Source organism: Harpia harpyja, chromosome Z (genome assembly GCF_026419915.1).
Source record: "Harpia harpyja isolate bHarHar1 chromosome Z, bHarHar1 primary haplotype, whole genome shotgun sequence".
In the NCBI taxonomy this organism is placed as follows: domain Eukaryota; kingdom Metazoa; phylum Chordata; class Aves; order Accipitriformes; family Accipitridae; genus Harpia; species Harpia harpyja.
In genome coordinates, this window is record NC_068969.1 from 106,143,975 (window position 1) to 106,161,018 (window position 17,044).

Here is a 17,044-nt window from a genome sequence, read left to right on the forward strand (position 1 = left end):
AATCAGAAGAACTGGAAGAGCAGCTCTCCTTATAAACAATTACATACTTCTTAGAGGAGAAAAATTGCTACATTTAGCACACAAAGGTACATTAGCTTGAGTTTAGTAGTCAACACTAATGATAACCTTCACAAAGGAAAAAGCTCCTTTCCAGTGAGTCCCTCTCCCTGCAGAAACACTCTGCTTGCTAACCCTTCAGAAAAAGACAATGCAGAATTATAGTGAGGAAAGGTATGAAAAATACAATATTGGTGTATGGCTGTGTTTGGCTGTGCAAGGTGCAAGGTTATCTCTGCAAGCTTAAAGTGAAATACACACACCATAAGGCAGTGGAGTGCACCATTAACATGCTTGAAATGAAGGAAAATAAGGATCAGCCATTATTCACTCTCACCACCACCAAAAGCCTGTCTAAAAAGGACAATCAAATTAAAGGCCCCTTTGGTAAGTTGTTCAATGGTATGTGTCCTACACAGGCGTTCACCATGAGGCTGAACAATAAAGTGAAAGTGCTGTTTTCATGCCAGATCCTTAAAAAGACCCTGAACTTAATTGCTGAAATGCAGCATCAGGGAACACCTTTTTCTTCCACTGGCACTTCCCACACCTCCAATTCAATTTTCATTTTTTTAATTGAGGGTAAAATTTGTTCTCAGTTCCTTCCCAACTGAGTAAGATTCTATCAGTGCCCTAAAGTGGATGGAAGAGTAGAAAACAACCCCAGCAGTAAATATGTCTGCAAAATACAAACCACTTGAAAACTGCCAGCTCTACTCTCTTAAGTACAATCAATTCAATTTGATTGTCCACACCGAAAATGGAGTTAAGCCTCCTGTTTTTTAGTAGTTTAAATGCTGCAGAGTTCTTGTCAGTCTCTAGTCAATTGAGCAGAAATGAATAGCAATCATACACTGCTTTATTCGGCTTCATTAAAAGTACAATGTCCATCAATTTTATTACAGTTCAGTGCTTAGGAGAAACACTCAAGATGTGCTGCACAAAAATGATTCGATATGCCAAAGTGCCAAACCCCTCTGAGGAGCGCCAAACTTCCACTCTGTGGAGCAAGGGCTGATCTATTTGTAGATCACAAGGCAGCCACCATCCTCAGAAGGATAATGAGCTATTACTCAGCTGAGCAACGTCATTGCTGAACACAAGAGCCATTACCATCTCATGCACGATAATTACTTTTATTGGGGCAGAAACACTGTTTCAAAGAGCTTTCCAATGCCTCACTTTGCTGCTCAACTTATTTCTTCTTCCCATCAGATGTAACTCTCATTTAAGACAAAGCCTAAATAACTCTGGTATGACGCAAAGTTCTTCCAGCTGTGGCTGCATAATCATTATAAGCACTTGCAGGGACTTAAGGCAGCCCAGCAAAGTTACAGGTTCATAATCTGGTAAAAGACACCAGACCAACAGCTTCAAGGATAAATAATTTATCTCACCACAACAGTATAATAACAAATACAAATCAGTAGTACAATTATCCAGGTCAAAAAAATAGTGAATCCAGTAACTCACTAATACTAGGCTAAACTTCATATCAAGGCGTGCAAAGATTTACACAATTATGGTTATCAGGAAGCAAGACATGGCTTCTCCGCGTCTGCAACTCTGCCCAGCTGATGGGGTCAGAGATTTCCAAATTCCCTGACCAGACTGTTGCAGAAGCACTACCTGGATTTGTTAACCAGTCATTGCATCTCACCTCTGCACCATCAGATGAAGATTTCCCATATGAACCACAGCATCTCTAAGCAACATCTAAAAATAGCTGATCAGCTTACACATTAATCAGACATTTACAGCATACATGTTTATAAAAGGTAGAACCAGAATTTCTCCCAGTTCTTACTGGTGTTTAACATGAGGAAGTCTCTTAGACGTCATGACACAAAATGCCTTCCTGATGACATGTTTAAAGAATGCAAGGCTCCAGCTACCACAAATGTCAATGAGGCAGGAACACATTGTTTCTCTGATGTATGCACCATGCACCTACAGCATCCATACATGTTAATACCAGGCAGAAATCCTCAAGTGACTTGTAAATAAAGGCCAACTTCAGAAACTCTTACTCATGCTGAATTGCACCTTCCCTATGAGCAATCTCACTTTATTTAATAGAAGTGTTCACAAATAAAGACCTTGCTCAGCCTGATTAAAAGCACCAAAACCCGGCCCATATGTGGCTTATAGCACACATTACCTTTGCAAGAAAGCATACTGTGAAATGCCTGCACCTGGTGATGATCCCATTCATTAACATATGTGACACTTATATTTTGTGTATGCAAGAGACTGACAAGAACTTGCAGAAGCAGCTTTGGGGATGCAGCATCCCTTCAAAAGGAGGGGTCAGGCATTAGAGCCCATGTTTCAGCAAAATATCCCTGACAACACACATGGTGTGATAAATTCAAACACTATCTTCTTCAAACAGATGATACACCAAGTGTCCCATAAGGAAGGCTGTAGCTTAGCCTCAGTCTCTGAAGATCGGTTAATTAATAACAAGATACATAACAATAAACATAAAAAGTCAGTAATTGTTTTATCCCAGTTTGAGAAATTTCACATACACCAAAGAGCTCTCAAGGGATGAAAACTGTTTCTTTGTCACTGGACCCACTGTGTAGAGAGCAGCGGGTAAGGCTGAAGGAGCAGGGCAGAAGCATGCTGTTCATGTTTAATAATTGAATATTCATGCATATAGGCAGCATAAGAAGAAAACCCATTGGATGGGCACATCACACAGTAGGATTTTACAGAGTGGGGAAAATCAAGAAAGGAGATAGCTTCTCTGAAACAAACTGCCTCCTGGAAACCCTGTTATTCCTCCCCACTCCTACCTCCAGAAGTTATTACACCACTGCTGCAGCACAGAACACATAGAGCTTTAATATACTGACCTCAAAACCACTTTGCACAGTCCTGTCATGCCAGCTCTATTAGTCACATTTAACCTCTGGCAACTTTCTTTACATCAAGCTTCAGGACAGGAAGGAAAGCTAACAGCAAAATTATTACAGGTGGCTGAATGAATGAACTTCAAAGTGGTTTTGTTGTTTTAAGGTCCCAATGCACAGCAGGAGCTCCTCTCAAAAGGTTGCATTCAGTTGAAATTGCCTCCTGCTTTTCTAGCAGTGATGTGCCATCAGTCACTGGGAGCTGGGGTCCAGTCCCTAAGCTTAGTTATCTTCCACAAACTTGAGTAAAAACTTGGACAAAAGCAGTAAGTGCAGCACACAGGCACTTGGGAAGAAGGAGGTTCATGTAAGCTTCTTTATTCCAAAATCCCCACTACTCCAAAATAAGTCATCAAGCTTTTCACAGCTTTTGTCTGTTTTTATAACAGTAGAAGGGAAGAAAGTGTATTAACTGAAGGAATGACTTTCAGTCCAAGTCCGGAAGAGATCTCTGCCACCTCCACGCCAAGCCCACCTTCATCCATTTAAATGGCTTTTCATGACAGCTGCCAAGAAGTTCATACCCTAAGTCTCAGACCCCAACATGCCATCGTCTACCAAACCACTGGCCACTTCTGACAATCATGTACATTTCCTGGACTCTTACAATCAAAATGCATACTAGTTTAAAGAGGACTACTGAAGTAACAAGGTAGAAAAAAAAATCTCAAAAGGACATGAGGGCATTTTTCTGAGGGTCTTCTATAGCTCTCCATGCCAAAAACTCAGAGGTTTTGAGAAATTATTTAAGTGTAACTTTGCAGGTCATTAATCCATCCTATTGCCCTCACCACTTACAAATATATTAGAAATTTGCATAATTTTAACACAAGTTAGCAATATTCAGTCTTCAGTTTAAGAGCTTTCATAACCTTGTCTTTCCCACCTGAAAATACTTTCTGCTGCTGAAACACTCAACACTCAGGAACTGGACTGACAGTCTGAAGTGCAAAGACTGACTTGAACGTCTACCCTACTTCTTTAAGTCTTTCCATTTCCTAAAATGAAACCAGGTCAGCAGCACAAGACGTCCATTTTCTAAAGCGCCCTCAACGCAACTAGCAAGGCTCTGGTCTAGAGCACTCCTCTTGCAAGAAGCTCTCACCAGGACAAAGTCTTCCAGCTACCAACATGCTGTTTCTGCTGCTTTCTTCTCAGTTGCTGTTGTAAGTTTACAATTAGAAGTATATTTTTCATTACATCGTCAAGCTAATGGAGCTCACTTGAAAACATCATCAACACTGGCCCATGCCTGCCTATAAGGATGCTAACATGATTTCAAAGAGGACACCACAGGAAGGATGAAGTAGAGGGAGGGAGGGAAGGAGCAAGCTCTGTGAATACAAGTACCTTTTAGAACAAAACCACAACACATCAACACTCCAGATAAATGGGAGAAACACCCTCTGCACAACCCTCCTAATCTCTGACTGACCAATGCCTAAGCACCCCATTTCCCTCCCAAACACACAAAATTGCGGAATAAAAAGCGGCTATTTAGGACGCTAATCTTTGTTTTAGTAGTATACAAAAGTTTAATTAATTATCAGTTATCCTATCACACCTCTGAGAATAACACCAAACAATTGAGACATGCAACACTGACAGCATGACAAAGTTGGTTGACACTGTTGATGCCCAAAGAACTTATGGTTTGATCAAAGACAGGAGGACAAAACATGTTGTGGGAGGAGAAACTGGGTAGTCACTGGTGAAAAACTTCTAAAATGCAGAAACAAGGAGGACAAAACATGTTGTGGGAAGAGAAACTGGGAAGTCACTGGTGGAAGACTTCTAAAATGCAGAACAGGTCCATGTGTGAAATGCGCTGTAACATTAGCTGGACATTAGAATTAAGTTACTTGGCTGCAGTAAGAGTATCCTCTCCAAATTCCATTATGTCAAAACCAGAAAAGCATCTCCTCCCTGCTGGCAGCGGCCAGTGATTTTTCTTTGCATGCTCCCCTCAGCAACACCTTCACTCTTGGTTTTGACACAGGGAACTGACACCTTCGTTTTAAGACTGATGGACCTATCTTTGCAGGTCCTATGGGCAGTAGAAGCCATGCACTGTACCTTGAGCAGAAGCCTTGCCTGTTGGAACTTGTAGGACTTCCAGAAAGTGAAGATGCTTCATGCACATTTTCTGGAAAAATTAACAAAAACCTCACGGCCTCTGCAAAAGTTATCACACCAGTCTTCAGGTGCAAGCATTAGCTCTACAGATCACAGACAGCTGTGGTATATGAGTTTTATCTTTCAGAGGCTGGTAAGCACTAGTTAAAGCAAAGCCCTACTACTTTTGTCATGATACTCTCTCACTGAGCTTGAATATGCCACAATACCTACAATCCTTCTGTCACACTGGTGTGCACCAGACATTTCTGCTCTCAGATTTGCTCCTATTTGTAGTATTTAGAATTTCTGTGATCAAGTCCAGCATATCTTTGCATCTTAGTAAAACAATCACTACAGATTCCCTTGTGCTTTTCAGTTACTCCAAACATTGATTTGGACTTACGTGGGTATGAAGACCAACACAAAAGATGTATAGAAGCTGAAAACCAGAATCACCTTTACAGGAAAAGAATAATAGTCCAATTCTACCATCTTATCCTCAAATTCCAGTAGAAGGCACAAGCAAGTTATTTAAAACATGGCCAAAACAAAGCTAAACAGTGAAAAAATGAACAGCCATCCATCCACACAAATATGAGGATTCAGTGAAAGTAAAAGAAAATACAATGGAACAGATTTTCTATATGCATGAATATTTCCACTTTCCTCATATTGGAGCATGCTGCATCACTGTAGGATCAGAAAACTTGCAAGAAATCAAACTGTTACGTACTCAGCTGCTCTCCCCATCCGAAATAACTCCAGTTGCCTGCATGTAACACAAATGGCAGCAAAGAATAGGAATGGGAAAAGAAAGCTTAGAAAAACAAACCACAAGCATACTTTTCACATATTTAAAATGCCTTACGGATTGCAAGCTTGAAAATGTAAGAGAATTTTTTCTTTATAAATACAACATTAAATTTCTTTGGGGGTTTACTCTTCACTGCCCAGTTTGTTTATAAGACATTCTGAAGATTAAGATCACTATAAACTCTAGGAATTATTAAGCAGTCATGCATTTATTAACACAAGTAGACAAAATAGTTATCAACACACCACTTAGCAAGAGCAGTTAAACACTGTTATTTCCTAATACACGTTATCAGGATTACAGAATGACCCAGAAACCAGAGTCCAGTCAAGAGCAGTATCTAGGCTAAACTGTGTAAGTCAAGTGGCAAAAGTTGCTTCATGTTTCCACTTCTGCCCCTTTCCAGAACAAAGTTAACCCAGCGGTGATAGCACCACACCAGTAATAATAGCATGAAAAACTATCTGTGTCCATGTAAACTAGCATTAAGTGAGGAGTACTTTCTTAGCTAGATATACACACTGGTAAAAAACTTAAGAGGTCTCACTGCATCCTAAGGATGCAAATAGTCAAATTAATTCTACAACAGTAAGCAAATCTCTCCATGTTAAAATTAAAGGTGACAACAAATTCATGCTAAAGCTACACTGCAAGTTGGTAGACAGCCAAGTTATTATTTATCAATATCCATGTTGTAAACCCAAGGTCATACTCAGTATGATGGAGGCAACAAACTACTACATACAATCCGCAAAGCACCTTGGAAGCACGCACACAACTTGCAACTCCAAGAAGAGCTTCAGAACCAGCACTTCTGTAAGATGCTGTGTTAAAAACGCTTTAAAAAGTGAAGTTTACAGGAATGTTGATGCATAAGTGCAGCAGGCAATAAACAAATCCTTCATATGCAGGCAGAAAAGAAGTGAGAGCTTTCTGTCCTGGCTACCAGCTTCATCTCTAGCTACCAGCCAGGCACACATTTCCAGGAGGGAGATAGCTCAGACGATTCAACAAAATTCCACTCCCTGCCCTTATTAACAAGATTCACAAAGTTAGAATGGGCTAGTTCTTGCTTTTAGCTAGAATTGCCAAAAACAGTTCTGAAAAAAAAAAAAATCTTTTTCCCAAAAAATCACCACCAGACAAGTACTTAAATAAGCAATAACTGGTCCTGGTGAGTAATTTGGCTTCCCAAGGGTTTAGTACTTACACACATATACTACAGAGGGGCTCTGTTGCCGTTTCAATTCTATGGGGGAAGAAAAGATGGGCAGGAAAAAAAATAGGCACAGATATGGACCACCCCAAGAAAATCAGGGTTTAACTCTCTCTCCCTATCTGGGAAATAATAGTGCATCGGAGCTACAACAAGGTTGCTCCTTTCTTCTCAAACATAAAGGGTTTACAAAACAATGCAGTTCCTCAGATACACCTCAGTACTTCAGGGTCCCTGGACTCTAGGCTCTCGCACACAAGTGTGGTGCTTTGCACGGGCACAGCCATAGCTCACGTTTAAGTGGCACTTCTATTATCTAGTAGACCTTCAAAGGCAGGTCATTCCCTTCTGACTCCTAAAGGAGCAGTTAGAGAAAAAAAAACAAACAAAAAACACATGTATGTTTGCTTTGGTCAGTAAACAAAGCATCTCTGACCAAGTATGTGTATCGAACAAATTCAGTGATACTTTTTACCAGGTTGATTTAGAAAGAAACACATATTAAACTGGTATAGTGCTCAATACATGCAGTTTCCATGGAGTATAAAAGGGTTATTCTTCTCCTGTCTACAGGAATAACAAATAAAAACTTTTTTCTTGTTCACAAAACTTAACAAGTGAGAAACACTGAAGTCCAAAGAGTTGAGCACCAGCAGACTACAGTCTGAGACATGACAAATGCTGCTTCTCTGGTCTACAGCAGCAAGTGTGACAAGCCACCACTTGGACAATTCATCTGAGCCAGCCATACTGGCAAGATGAAGATGTACCCAGATGCATCAGAAGCCTGCCAGGATCCACCAGACAGTGTTTACATGACCCTGACCATAGGGCTATCATCTCAGGCTTATTTTTTTATGACAACAAAAATCCACAGATCACCTAATGATCAGCTTTGACAGAGGCCTAAGTGTTTTTCAGGGGAAAAGGAGAGGAGAAAGAGGAACATGCAACCAAGCTGGCAAAGAAAACAGAAGTAAAACATATGTGCCAAAGAGAGATAAGAAGGGGAGACAACCAGAAGAAAGAGTACAGAAAAGAGAGGCAGGGAGAGCAAGAGCATCAGAGAGGGATGTGAGGAGAGGGCTGAGGAAAAAGAGCAAGAAGCTGACAGAACTCTGCACTGAGCTTTAATTTGCTGTAATAAATAGTTCATGTTGAAGAAAAGACAATTTCCTATTAATGTGTAAGTGAAACAATAGCTTTTGTGTATTTCATTCCTGAAAATCTCAAGCCACTAACAGATGGGATAGCAAACTCAGCACCTCCTTCCATCAAAAGCTTCCCATCTCAGATAAACAGTAAGAGGCAAAGGAAGCCAACATTCAGGCATCTGCAACCTGGATTACTATTAAAGATCCATAAAAACTCTGCAGTGGCACAACTTTATTGCATTCAGACTACCTCCTAGTTAAACCTGTGTCATTCACAAATGAATGCACATGTAACATCCCAAAGCAACTGGGAAAGAAATATCAGAAGATACTACAAATTTCCAAAACCAGTATGCACATCAGAAAAACCACAGAGGAAATGTAGCTTACCTGTCCTGCACCTTTTCACAAAGATAAAACTCCCAGACTGACAGCCTCTGCACAAACCTCAGCACAAACCACTGTAATCTGCACGGGGGGAATGCGTGGCTTTCTAAGGGGAAACAGAAAGCCTGATCCCTGAAACCAGCTCAGACTGTTCCTAGCCCTTGTTTCCTTGACAGCAAATGGTCTGATGGTTGGCACAAACTACTCACAGTTTCAAACCGCAACAAGGAGAAAACCCCAAGTGCTAAAAACAAGCCTCACAGATGCAAGGTCCATCCCTGGAGAACATTACCACCTCCCATAGACAAGAGTCTTCAAACTGACAGTGATATCACTGAGCCAGCTACTTAACTGTCCACCTCACTGCTACCAAGTTCCTCATGAACAACATGAAAACCCCACAAACTTTCAAAAGCAGATTACAGACTATTATTTCCATGCCTAAGACAAATAGCAGTCGATGCCAAGCAGGGCAAGGTGGAGAGAAGACACCTGCACCTTTAGACACCAGTTTCTTAACCTGCAAGTTTTCTCACATTGAGAAGTTTGGTCTTGGCTAACCAGGGCACGCTACAACTAGAGACTAACTGGGAAAGCAATACTGCAGGAGCAAACAGAAAGAGATGCAATAACAGAGAGTAAGGGATTTTCAGCCAGAATCTCAAAACTCCACTTTTGTTTGTTTTTACTAACACCCACTTCACTTCAGCATCTAACGTTTTGGATAAAAGATGAATTTATTAAAGATTCAACACATATGCTGCTTCATTTAAGATTCAGGAGCTAACAGTATATATCTCGGTCCTTCAGCATCATCACAGAAGACCTGGGCTGACAGTCTTGATATTTTGAAGGTTAATGAAAACAGAATTTCTTTTTAGCCTTTTCAAGTTGTTTTTCTGCTTCACAAAAATAATATGCATAACCTCAATTTGTAAGAAAAAAATCCCTTCCAGATCACCTTTGGGAACAAATTTAAGCCTGTAAAAACTTTAACAGAAAAGACCAAGAAGTCCACACAGACAGAAAACGGAGAGTTGTAATTCTACAAACATACAACAACAACATACATTAACACTGGAATAGATGATACAGACGAGTCAGACTAGTTACTCTGTGTGCTCTTAAATACCAACAGTATGTGTCTTGGTTATCACATTATTGTGTATTCATAAGTTTCAGTACTCAAAAAATGAGGTTTCACATAAACCTCCAATTAAGGACTAAGTGATGCCAGCAGCCTGGTGCCTTGGAAGCTACAACATTCTTGTCGTTAACACATTTAAGTTCCCACAGTTAGCTGAACATAACAGATGCTCGTTCTGTGTCTCAATTATGCAACTATTCAGGGAGGAACTCCTCCTCCCCACTTCACACTGTCAAGCCTGGATCAGCAGGGACACTGTAGAAAAGCAGAATATTCCAAGTTTTTAATGCAGTCTAATTTGATTGCCTGCATGCCATTTTGCTTCATTTCTGCTTACAAGTCTCTCAGAGTGGCTGGGATGTACTATCCCCATCAGAATATTATAATTTACTGCTGTCCACTGCTTACAGTCATGCTGATCAATTATTTAATCCTCCTGTTATATCCCATGCTAAGAAGATGGAGAGCATCTAAACAAGTTTATAAAAAGTAAACTGAGCTCAGGAAATTACACTATATTTGGTGCTGATAAAGTACTGTTTATAGAATACAAACAGAGCTGGGAAGGTTCTCGTCAGTTCTTTCTTCTAGGTTTAATAAACTTCATTTTGCCCTGGCTAAGACCCTCAACACAGGGCACACAGATCACAGATTCCATAAAAATGTACATTCTTCCAGTATTCAATGTACTTCCCCAAATCAAACATGCAGTATTTTAGTGGAATAAGCTTCTAAAATACAAAACAAGCTTTGAACAGCTTTTTAGAATGAAATCAAGTTTTCAGTAAGCAGAATGATCAAGAAGGTTTTGTATGAAGTACCACCATCTCCAGTTCAGTTTTGGAACATCACAGATGAGGGCTAAGACCTCTGCACAAAAGGAGGTGGGAAAGCACAGGAGGGAAACGAGCTAGAAGGAGCTAACAGAGACAAAGACAGGCACCAGAGTACAACGCTAGAGTACTCTCCTTGTTCACTACTCCCTCTTTTTCACCACATTTTACTCTAGTTAAGCATTCAGCTTATGCTGAAATTTTGGAGTATTTTGTTTCCCTAAATGAAATGGCCCTCCTGGCCACCTCTGCTATGGCTAAACAAAATCAGACTGAGAGCTGAGAATTAAAGCAGGGCTTGGATCACCATCAGATCACTGAGTATCCACTAAATTATTACAAGCTTGTGCAACTCATTAATAACTATAGTAAAAGGAATCGGGCAGAGTGCCACTTAATTTTATCTACAATGGAAAAACTGTAACATTTCTATCACTGCACTCATACCTAACACAGCTGTCTTGTCTTACAAATTTCTGGGCTACTGAGTCACACTGACTATTTGGCTAAGACATGTAAACACAAGAACCAACGAAAGTTTCTATATACTCCTTATGAGAGAAAATTTTGGACTATAGCGGAGCACCTAACATTACCTATATGCATTATAGCAAAGAGGAATATAATCTTGTACAGCAGCTAAGAGATTTGTGCCTTTTTTCCTCCTGATTTTCAGTCCTGGACTTTCAGTACAAGCCTCATTGCTCAAGGACACATACTTATAGCTAGTGTATAAAGTTGAACAATAATTTTTCTACCAGTTTAAAATCTTTGATCTAATTTTTAAAAAGGTTATATTCCACTGTGGTAACAAAATTCAAATTAATATTCTATTATTGCTATGACATTAAAGGATGACTAATATGGTTTCAGAGGCCTTAAAAAAATCCCCAGCAGAGAAAAAAAGCAGCATTCATGAAGAACACAAATCATGAAACCTAGGGTGATTAACCAAGCATTTACTTTTTTGATCACTGCTTATAGAGAAACATGTCGGTATTAGCAGTGTTCAGCATTTCAGGAAGAGCTTTAGGTTTGCGGCTTATTTAAAAGTCAAAGCTTTATTTCCTTGTCAACACCTTTCAGAACACAGCACGTACTCTAGGGAAACAACAACTAACAAAGTACATTTAGAGGATCAGCAGCAGAGCCACAGATCTACTCTCCTCTATAGTTTAACAGTAAGTCAAAATTTGTTACTGTATAATCTTCTAATATAGCCAGTATTTTTATTTTTAATTTCCATTTGCTGAGTACTTTTCCTTAGACATATCCAGTCCTGAAGTAGCAGCTTTATCTTAAAAAGGCAGGCAGGCATTTTCGAGCAAGACCTTGAATCTGCATTCCTTCAAGCAGGCCTATTGTGCCTTCAGCCAGTCCAGGCAGTGAGTACTGCAAAACCACAAGAACAAAGTCTCCCAGATGGGATTCATCTTAAACAAAGAGGAACAGGAGCTGCCAGTCACCCAGAAGCAGAGCGGCTAAGAAACTCGCTTTCCCAACCTCTCAGCAAACTACCACAAAACAGCTCATACAATGGTTTCACTTGTACAGACAAGAGTAGTTTTGTCTCTGCCTAGCTTAATTTAAAAAAAAAAAAAAAAAAAGTCATTCATGTGTACTGTTTTGAATTACACTTACACTGAACATTTTTTGAGGACTGCTGTATGGCTTACTGTTTGTACTGTGCCCAGAAGTTCTACTCTTACTAGAGCACAGCTTTTCAATGACTGCAGCAAGATCTTTAGTGTCACATACCCTTAAGAAGGGTAAAATAATCATTGATCTCTTCCTTCTTACTCTTCCCAAACTGGCCTGGTCTAGAGATGCCGTGGGTAGCTGCTGACCTCTGTTGTTTCTAAGTGCAGAAGCAGGCTGGTAACCAGAAAAAAACCAGCAAGAATCTATAGACATGTAGCACAGTGGACATATAGCATTCCTGGAGTGTGTGGAAGACAACTTCTTGACACAGCTGGTGGGTGAGCCAACCAGGGGAGGAGCCTTGCTAGATCTGTTGTTTACGAACAGGGAAGGACTGGTGGGAGGTGTGATGGTTGGAGGCCGTCTTGGGCTTAGTGACCATGAAATGGTAGAATTTTCAATTCTTGGTGAGGCAAGGAAGGTGGTCAGCAAAACCACCACTATGGACTTCCAGAGGGCAAACTTTGGCCTCTTCAAGGCACTGGTTGAGAGAGTCCCTTGGGAGACGGTCCTGAAGGGCAAAGGGGTCCAGGAGGGATGGACATTCTTTAAAAAGGAAATCTTAATGAAGGAAATCAGGACCAGGCTATTCCCATGTGCCACAAGTCGAACCGCCAAGGAAAAAGACCAGCCTGGCTGAGCAGGGAGCTTTTGCTACGAGTCAAGAAAAAAAGGAGAGTTTATCATCTCTGGAGTAAAGGGCAGGCAACTTGGGAGGAGTACAGGGGTCTTGTTACATCATACAGAGAGAAAACTAGAAAGGCAAAAGCTCAGCTAGAACTCAATCTGGCCACTATTGTAAGGCACAACAAAAAATGTTTTTACAAATATGTTAACAGTAAAAAGAATCCCAAGGAGAATATCCGTCCTTTAATGGATACAGAAGGGAGCATAGCAACCAGTGATGAGGAAAAGGCCGAGATACTTAATGCCTTCTTTGCCTCAGTCTTTAATAGGGAGACCCGTTATCCTCAGGGTACTCCACCCCTTGAGCTGGAAGGTAAGGATGAAGAGCAGAACATATCCCCCTTAATCCAGGAGGAAATAGTTAGTGACCTGCTACGCCATCTGGACACTCACAAATCTATGGGACCTGATGGGATCCATCCAAGAGTACTGAGGGAACTGGCAGAGGTCCTTGCCAAGCCACTCTCTATCATCTATCAGCGATCCTGGTCAACAGGGGAGGTCCCAGAGGACTGGAGGCTTGCCAATGTGACGCCCATTTACAAGGAGGGTCGGAGGGAGGATCCGGGGAACTACAGGCCTGTCAGCCTGACCTCGGTACCGGGGAAGATTATGGAACGGTTTGCCTTGAGACCACTCACGTGGCAAGTCCAGGATAAGAAGGGGATCAGGCCCAGCCAGCATGGGTTTATGAAAGGCAGGTCCTGCTTGACCAACCTGATCTCCTTCTATGACCAGGTGACCCGCCTAGTGGATGTGGGAAAGGCTGTGGATGTTATCTTCCTTGACTTCAGCAAGGCCTTTGACACTGTCTCTTGTGGCATACTCCTTGAGAAGCTGGCGTCTCATGGCTTAGACAAGTGTACTCTTCTCTGGGTGAAAAACTGGCTGGATGGCCGAGCCCAGAGGGTTGTGGTGAATGGGGTGAAATCCAGTTGGCGGCGGGTCACGAGTGGTGTTCCCCAGGGCTTGGTGTTGGGCCCTGTTCTGTTTAATATCTTTATTGATGATTTGGATGAGGGGATCAAGTGCACCCTCAGCAAGTTTGCAGATGACACCAAGTTGGGAGGCAGGGTCGATCTGCTTGAGGGTAGGGAGGCTCTACAGAGGGATCTGGACAGGCTGGATCGATGGGCTGAGGCCAACTGTATGAAGTTTAACAAGGCCAAGTGCTGGGTCCCGCACTTCGGTCACGGCAACCCCATGTAATGCTACAGGCTTGGGGAAGAGTGGCTGGAAAGCTGCCCGGCAGAGAAAGACCTGGGGGTGCTGGTTGACAGCCGGCTGAATATGAGCCAGCAGTGTGCCCAGGTGGCCAAGAAGGCCAACGGCATCCTGGCCCATATCAGAAACAGTGTGGCCAGCAGGAGCAGGGAGGTGGTTGTTCCCCTGTACTTGGCACTGGTGAGGCCGCACCTCGAGTCCTGTGTTCAGTTTTGGGCCCCTCACTACAGGAAAGGCATTGAGGTGCTGGAGCGTGTCCAGAGAAGGGCAACCAAGCTGGTGAGTGGCCTGGAGCACAAGTCCTATGAGGAGCGGCTGAGGGAACTGGGGTTGTTTAGCCTGGAGAAAAGGAGGCTGAGGGGAGACCTTATCGCTCTCTACAACTACCTGAAAGGAGGTTGTAGTGAGGTGGGTGCTGGTCTCTTCTGTCAGGTGGCTGGAGATAGGATGAGAGGAAATGGCCTCAAGTTGAGGCAAGGGAGATTTAGGTTAGGTGTTAGGAAAAATTTTTTTACTGAGACAGTTGTCAGACATTGGAATAGGCTGCCCAGGGAAGTGGTTGAGTCACCATCCCTGGAGGTATTCAAAAAGCGAGTAGACGAGGTACTTCAGGACATGGTTTAATGGGCATGGTTAATGGTTGGACTCGATCTTGAAGGTCTTTTCCAACCTAAATGATTCTATGATTCTATACATCTCTACAACAAGGGCAGTATCACCTCCCAGCAATCGTAGCTGCCTATGCTGCCTGGCACTGTACTATTACAGATCATGTATCTCTGAACAATTAAGATGGTCAAGTTGTAGCCTGCTTAAAAGCACTTTGATGCTGCCTAGCCTTGACAGCCTGGTATAGTAGATCTTTTTTTTACATATTGTTATCAAAGAGAAGAAAAAAAAAAAATCTCTTAATAGGATGTAATTTCAGCACATTTGCTGCCATAGGGTCAGTTCACCCAATTGAGCACTGGTGGATGGCAGCCAGCATCATCTTTGACTAGAATAAACCACAGGATTCAACAACAGCACAAGATGGCATGCGCAAACGAGTGCACATGCAACCTTGGATGGCTATGACTTCATTCCATGAAAACAGGCTGCAGTGCATATCCTGCCAACCAAGCTCTTTAAGCAAGAGCTTTACTGAGCTGCTTTGGACCCACAGCCTGCCCAGATTTGCGCACTCGATGCCACCCCTTCTGCTGGAACCGTACCACCTGTGCTGTGGAAATCCTAGCAGCAGGGTTTGATAGCCCCAACACAATGGCTCATTAATGGCAGCATAAAGATGCTAGTATCCACAGTGCAGCACGCTAAACACAAAGTCAGTATGGATGTTATCAGGGCTTGCTGGGGAGTCGGGGGCAGGGAAGGCAGTCATATGGCTTTTTAGCAGACAAAGCTCCTCATCAGTGCCATGGAGAGCATCATAACCTCAGCATTAGAGTCAGTCTGTGCAGAGGAACATACAAGCCTTCCTGATCCATCAGTGGAATCTGAGCTCCTAAAAAGTGAACTAATGGGCATCAAAAATGAAACCTCTCAAAGTCAGCCTTTGTTACTTTTGAAATAGTAGTGAATGCGTAGATATTAACAGAATTTTGCCTTACACATTTTGCAGAAACAGATTTCTTCAAATATTAGTGGGAAGGAAGGGTCAATACAACAAATTGATCTGGCATCAAATGACACCTATTCCTATAACATGTATAAAACATTTTGCCAGCTTTTAAGTAGTTAAAAGGCTGCTTATGTACCTACAACAAAACTGTAGCATTTTTCTCCTGCATGCATGTGCACAGACACACACTCCAGATAGCATTTAGGGTTCCTTCTTATTCTCCTGGAGGAGATGTTGTCTTGTTCCTTTCTCTCTGATCTGCTGGCAAACCAAGCACAGGCTAGCTTTGATTCTTTTTGGTAGTATAACAGTGTATCAGAAAAGTTATTTCTTTCCTTGTTGCACCAACTCACACTCCAGAGCCAAGCAACAAATTTACCTTCTTCTGAAAAAAGAGGAAATCCAACAAAACCCACAATGAAAAACAACCCTACACCCCTGGTAGGTAGAGATTTTACAGAGCAAAAGACATGCAAGATAGAACTATCGTGCACTGTGGTCTATCAGGGTCTTACTGTGAAAAGCGCAACACCACAGACTCAAGGAAGTGGAATAAAAAAATATATGCAGAGAAGGGACGATAAAGTATTCCCAGAAAGATTATCAGCCAAAGATAAGAGGAGACACATAATTGGTAGATTCAGTGGCACTTAGGTTATCTTTTCTGAGAATCATACTGAGCAAACCTGCTCTCTTCCAGATTTGTAAACTTCCTTACAAAAGGTATAGGGCAGTATTTACAGTAGCGGATATTAACTAAGACTGCCAAATCTTTTCCACAAAGGTACGGAATACTTTTCTCATCCCGGTTTGCACAGTGTCTGCTCCAAGTCAGAGCTGCATTTAAAATACTGACAGAGTGACTCACGGATTATAGTGGACTTACATGTTGCCAGAAATGATCTTGAGCATACAAGGAAAATACATCTATACCTACCACAATAAATAACTTAGTTTATTGACTCAGTGAATGACAAAGTAATCAAATAACACTTTATCAAGCTGCTTCACTTGAAAGTGAATTTCCAGACAATAAAAGCTTGCTTTCTTTTTTAATTTACACTCAATTTCAGGTTGCAGGTAAAAGCCAATATGAGGATGCTGTAGTTATCCAACAATGAGATATCAGGAAATTAGGAATTACAATTACATTTAATAGAAATA

The 17,044-nt window shown here is 41.7% G+C and overlaps 1 protein-coding gene across 12 annotated transcripts in view; it reads right to left on the reverse strand.

Annotated features, from left to right (window-relative positions):
- UNC13B (unc-13 homolog B) overlaps positions 1–17,044 on the reverse strand; it is a 223,055-nt gene that overhangs the window by 153,178 nt on the left and 52,833 nt on the right. For 8 of the 12 annotated variants that reach the window (XM_052776336.1, XM_052776333.1, XM_052776334.1 and 5 more), the window contains exon 8: positions 5,830–5,865. The exons of the other annotated variants lie outside the window; for them this stretch is intronic. In XM_052776336.1, the coding sequence (XP_052632296.1) occupies positions 5,830–5,865 (36 nt within the window). The remainder of the gene's footprint in view (positions 1–5,829; positions 5,866–17,044) is intronic. 12 annotated transcript variants of the gene reach the window in all.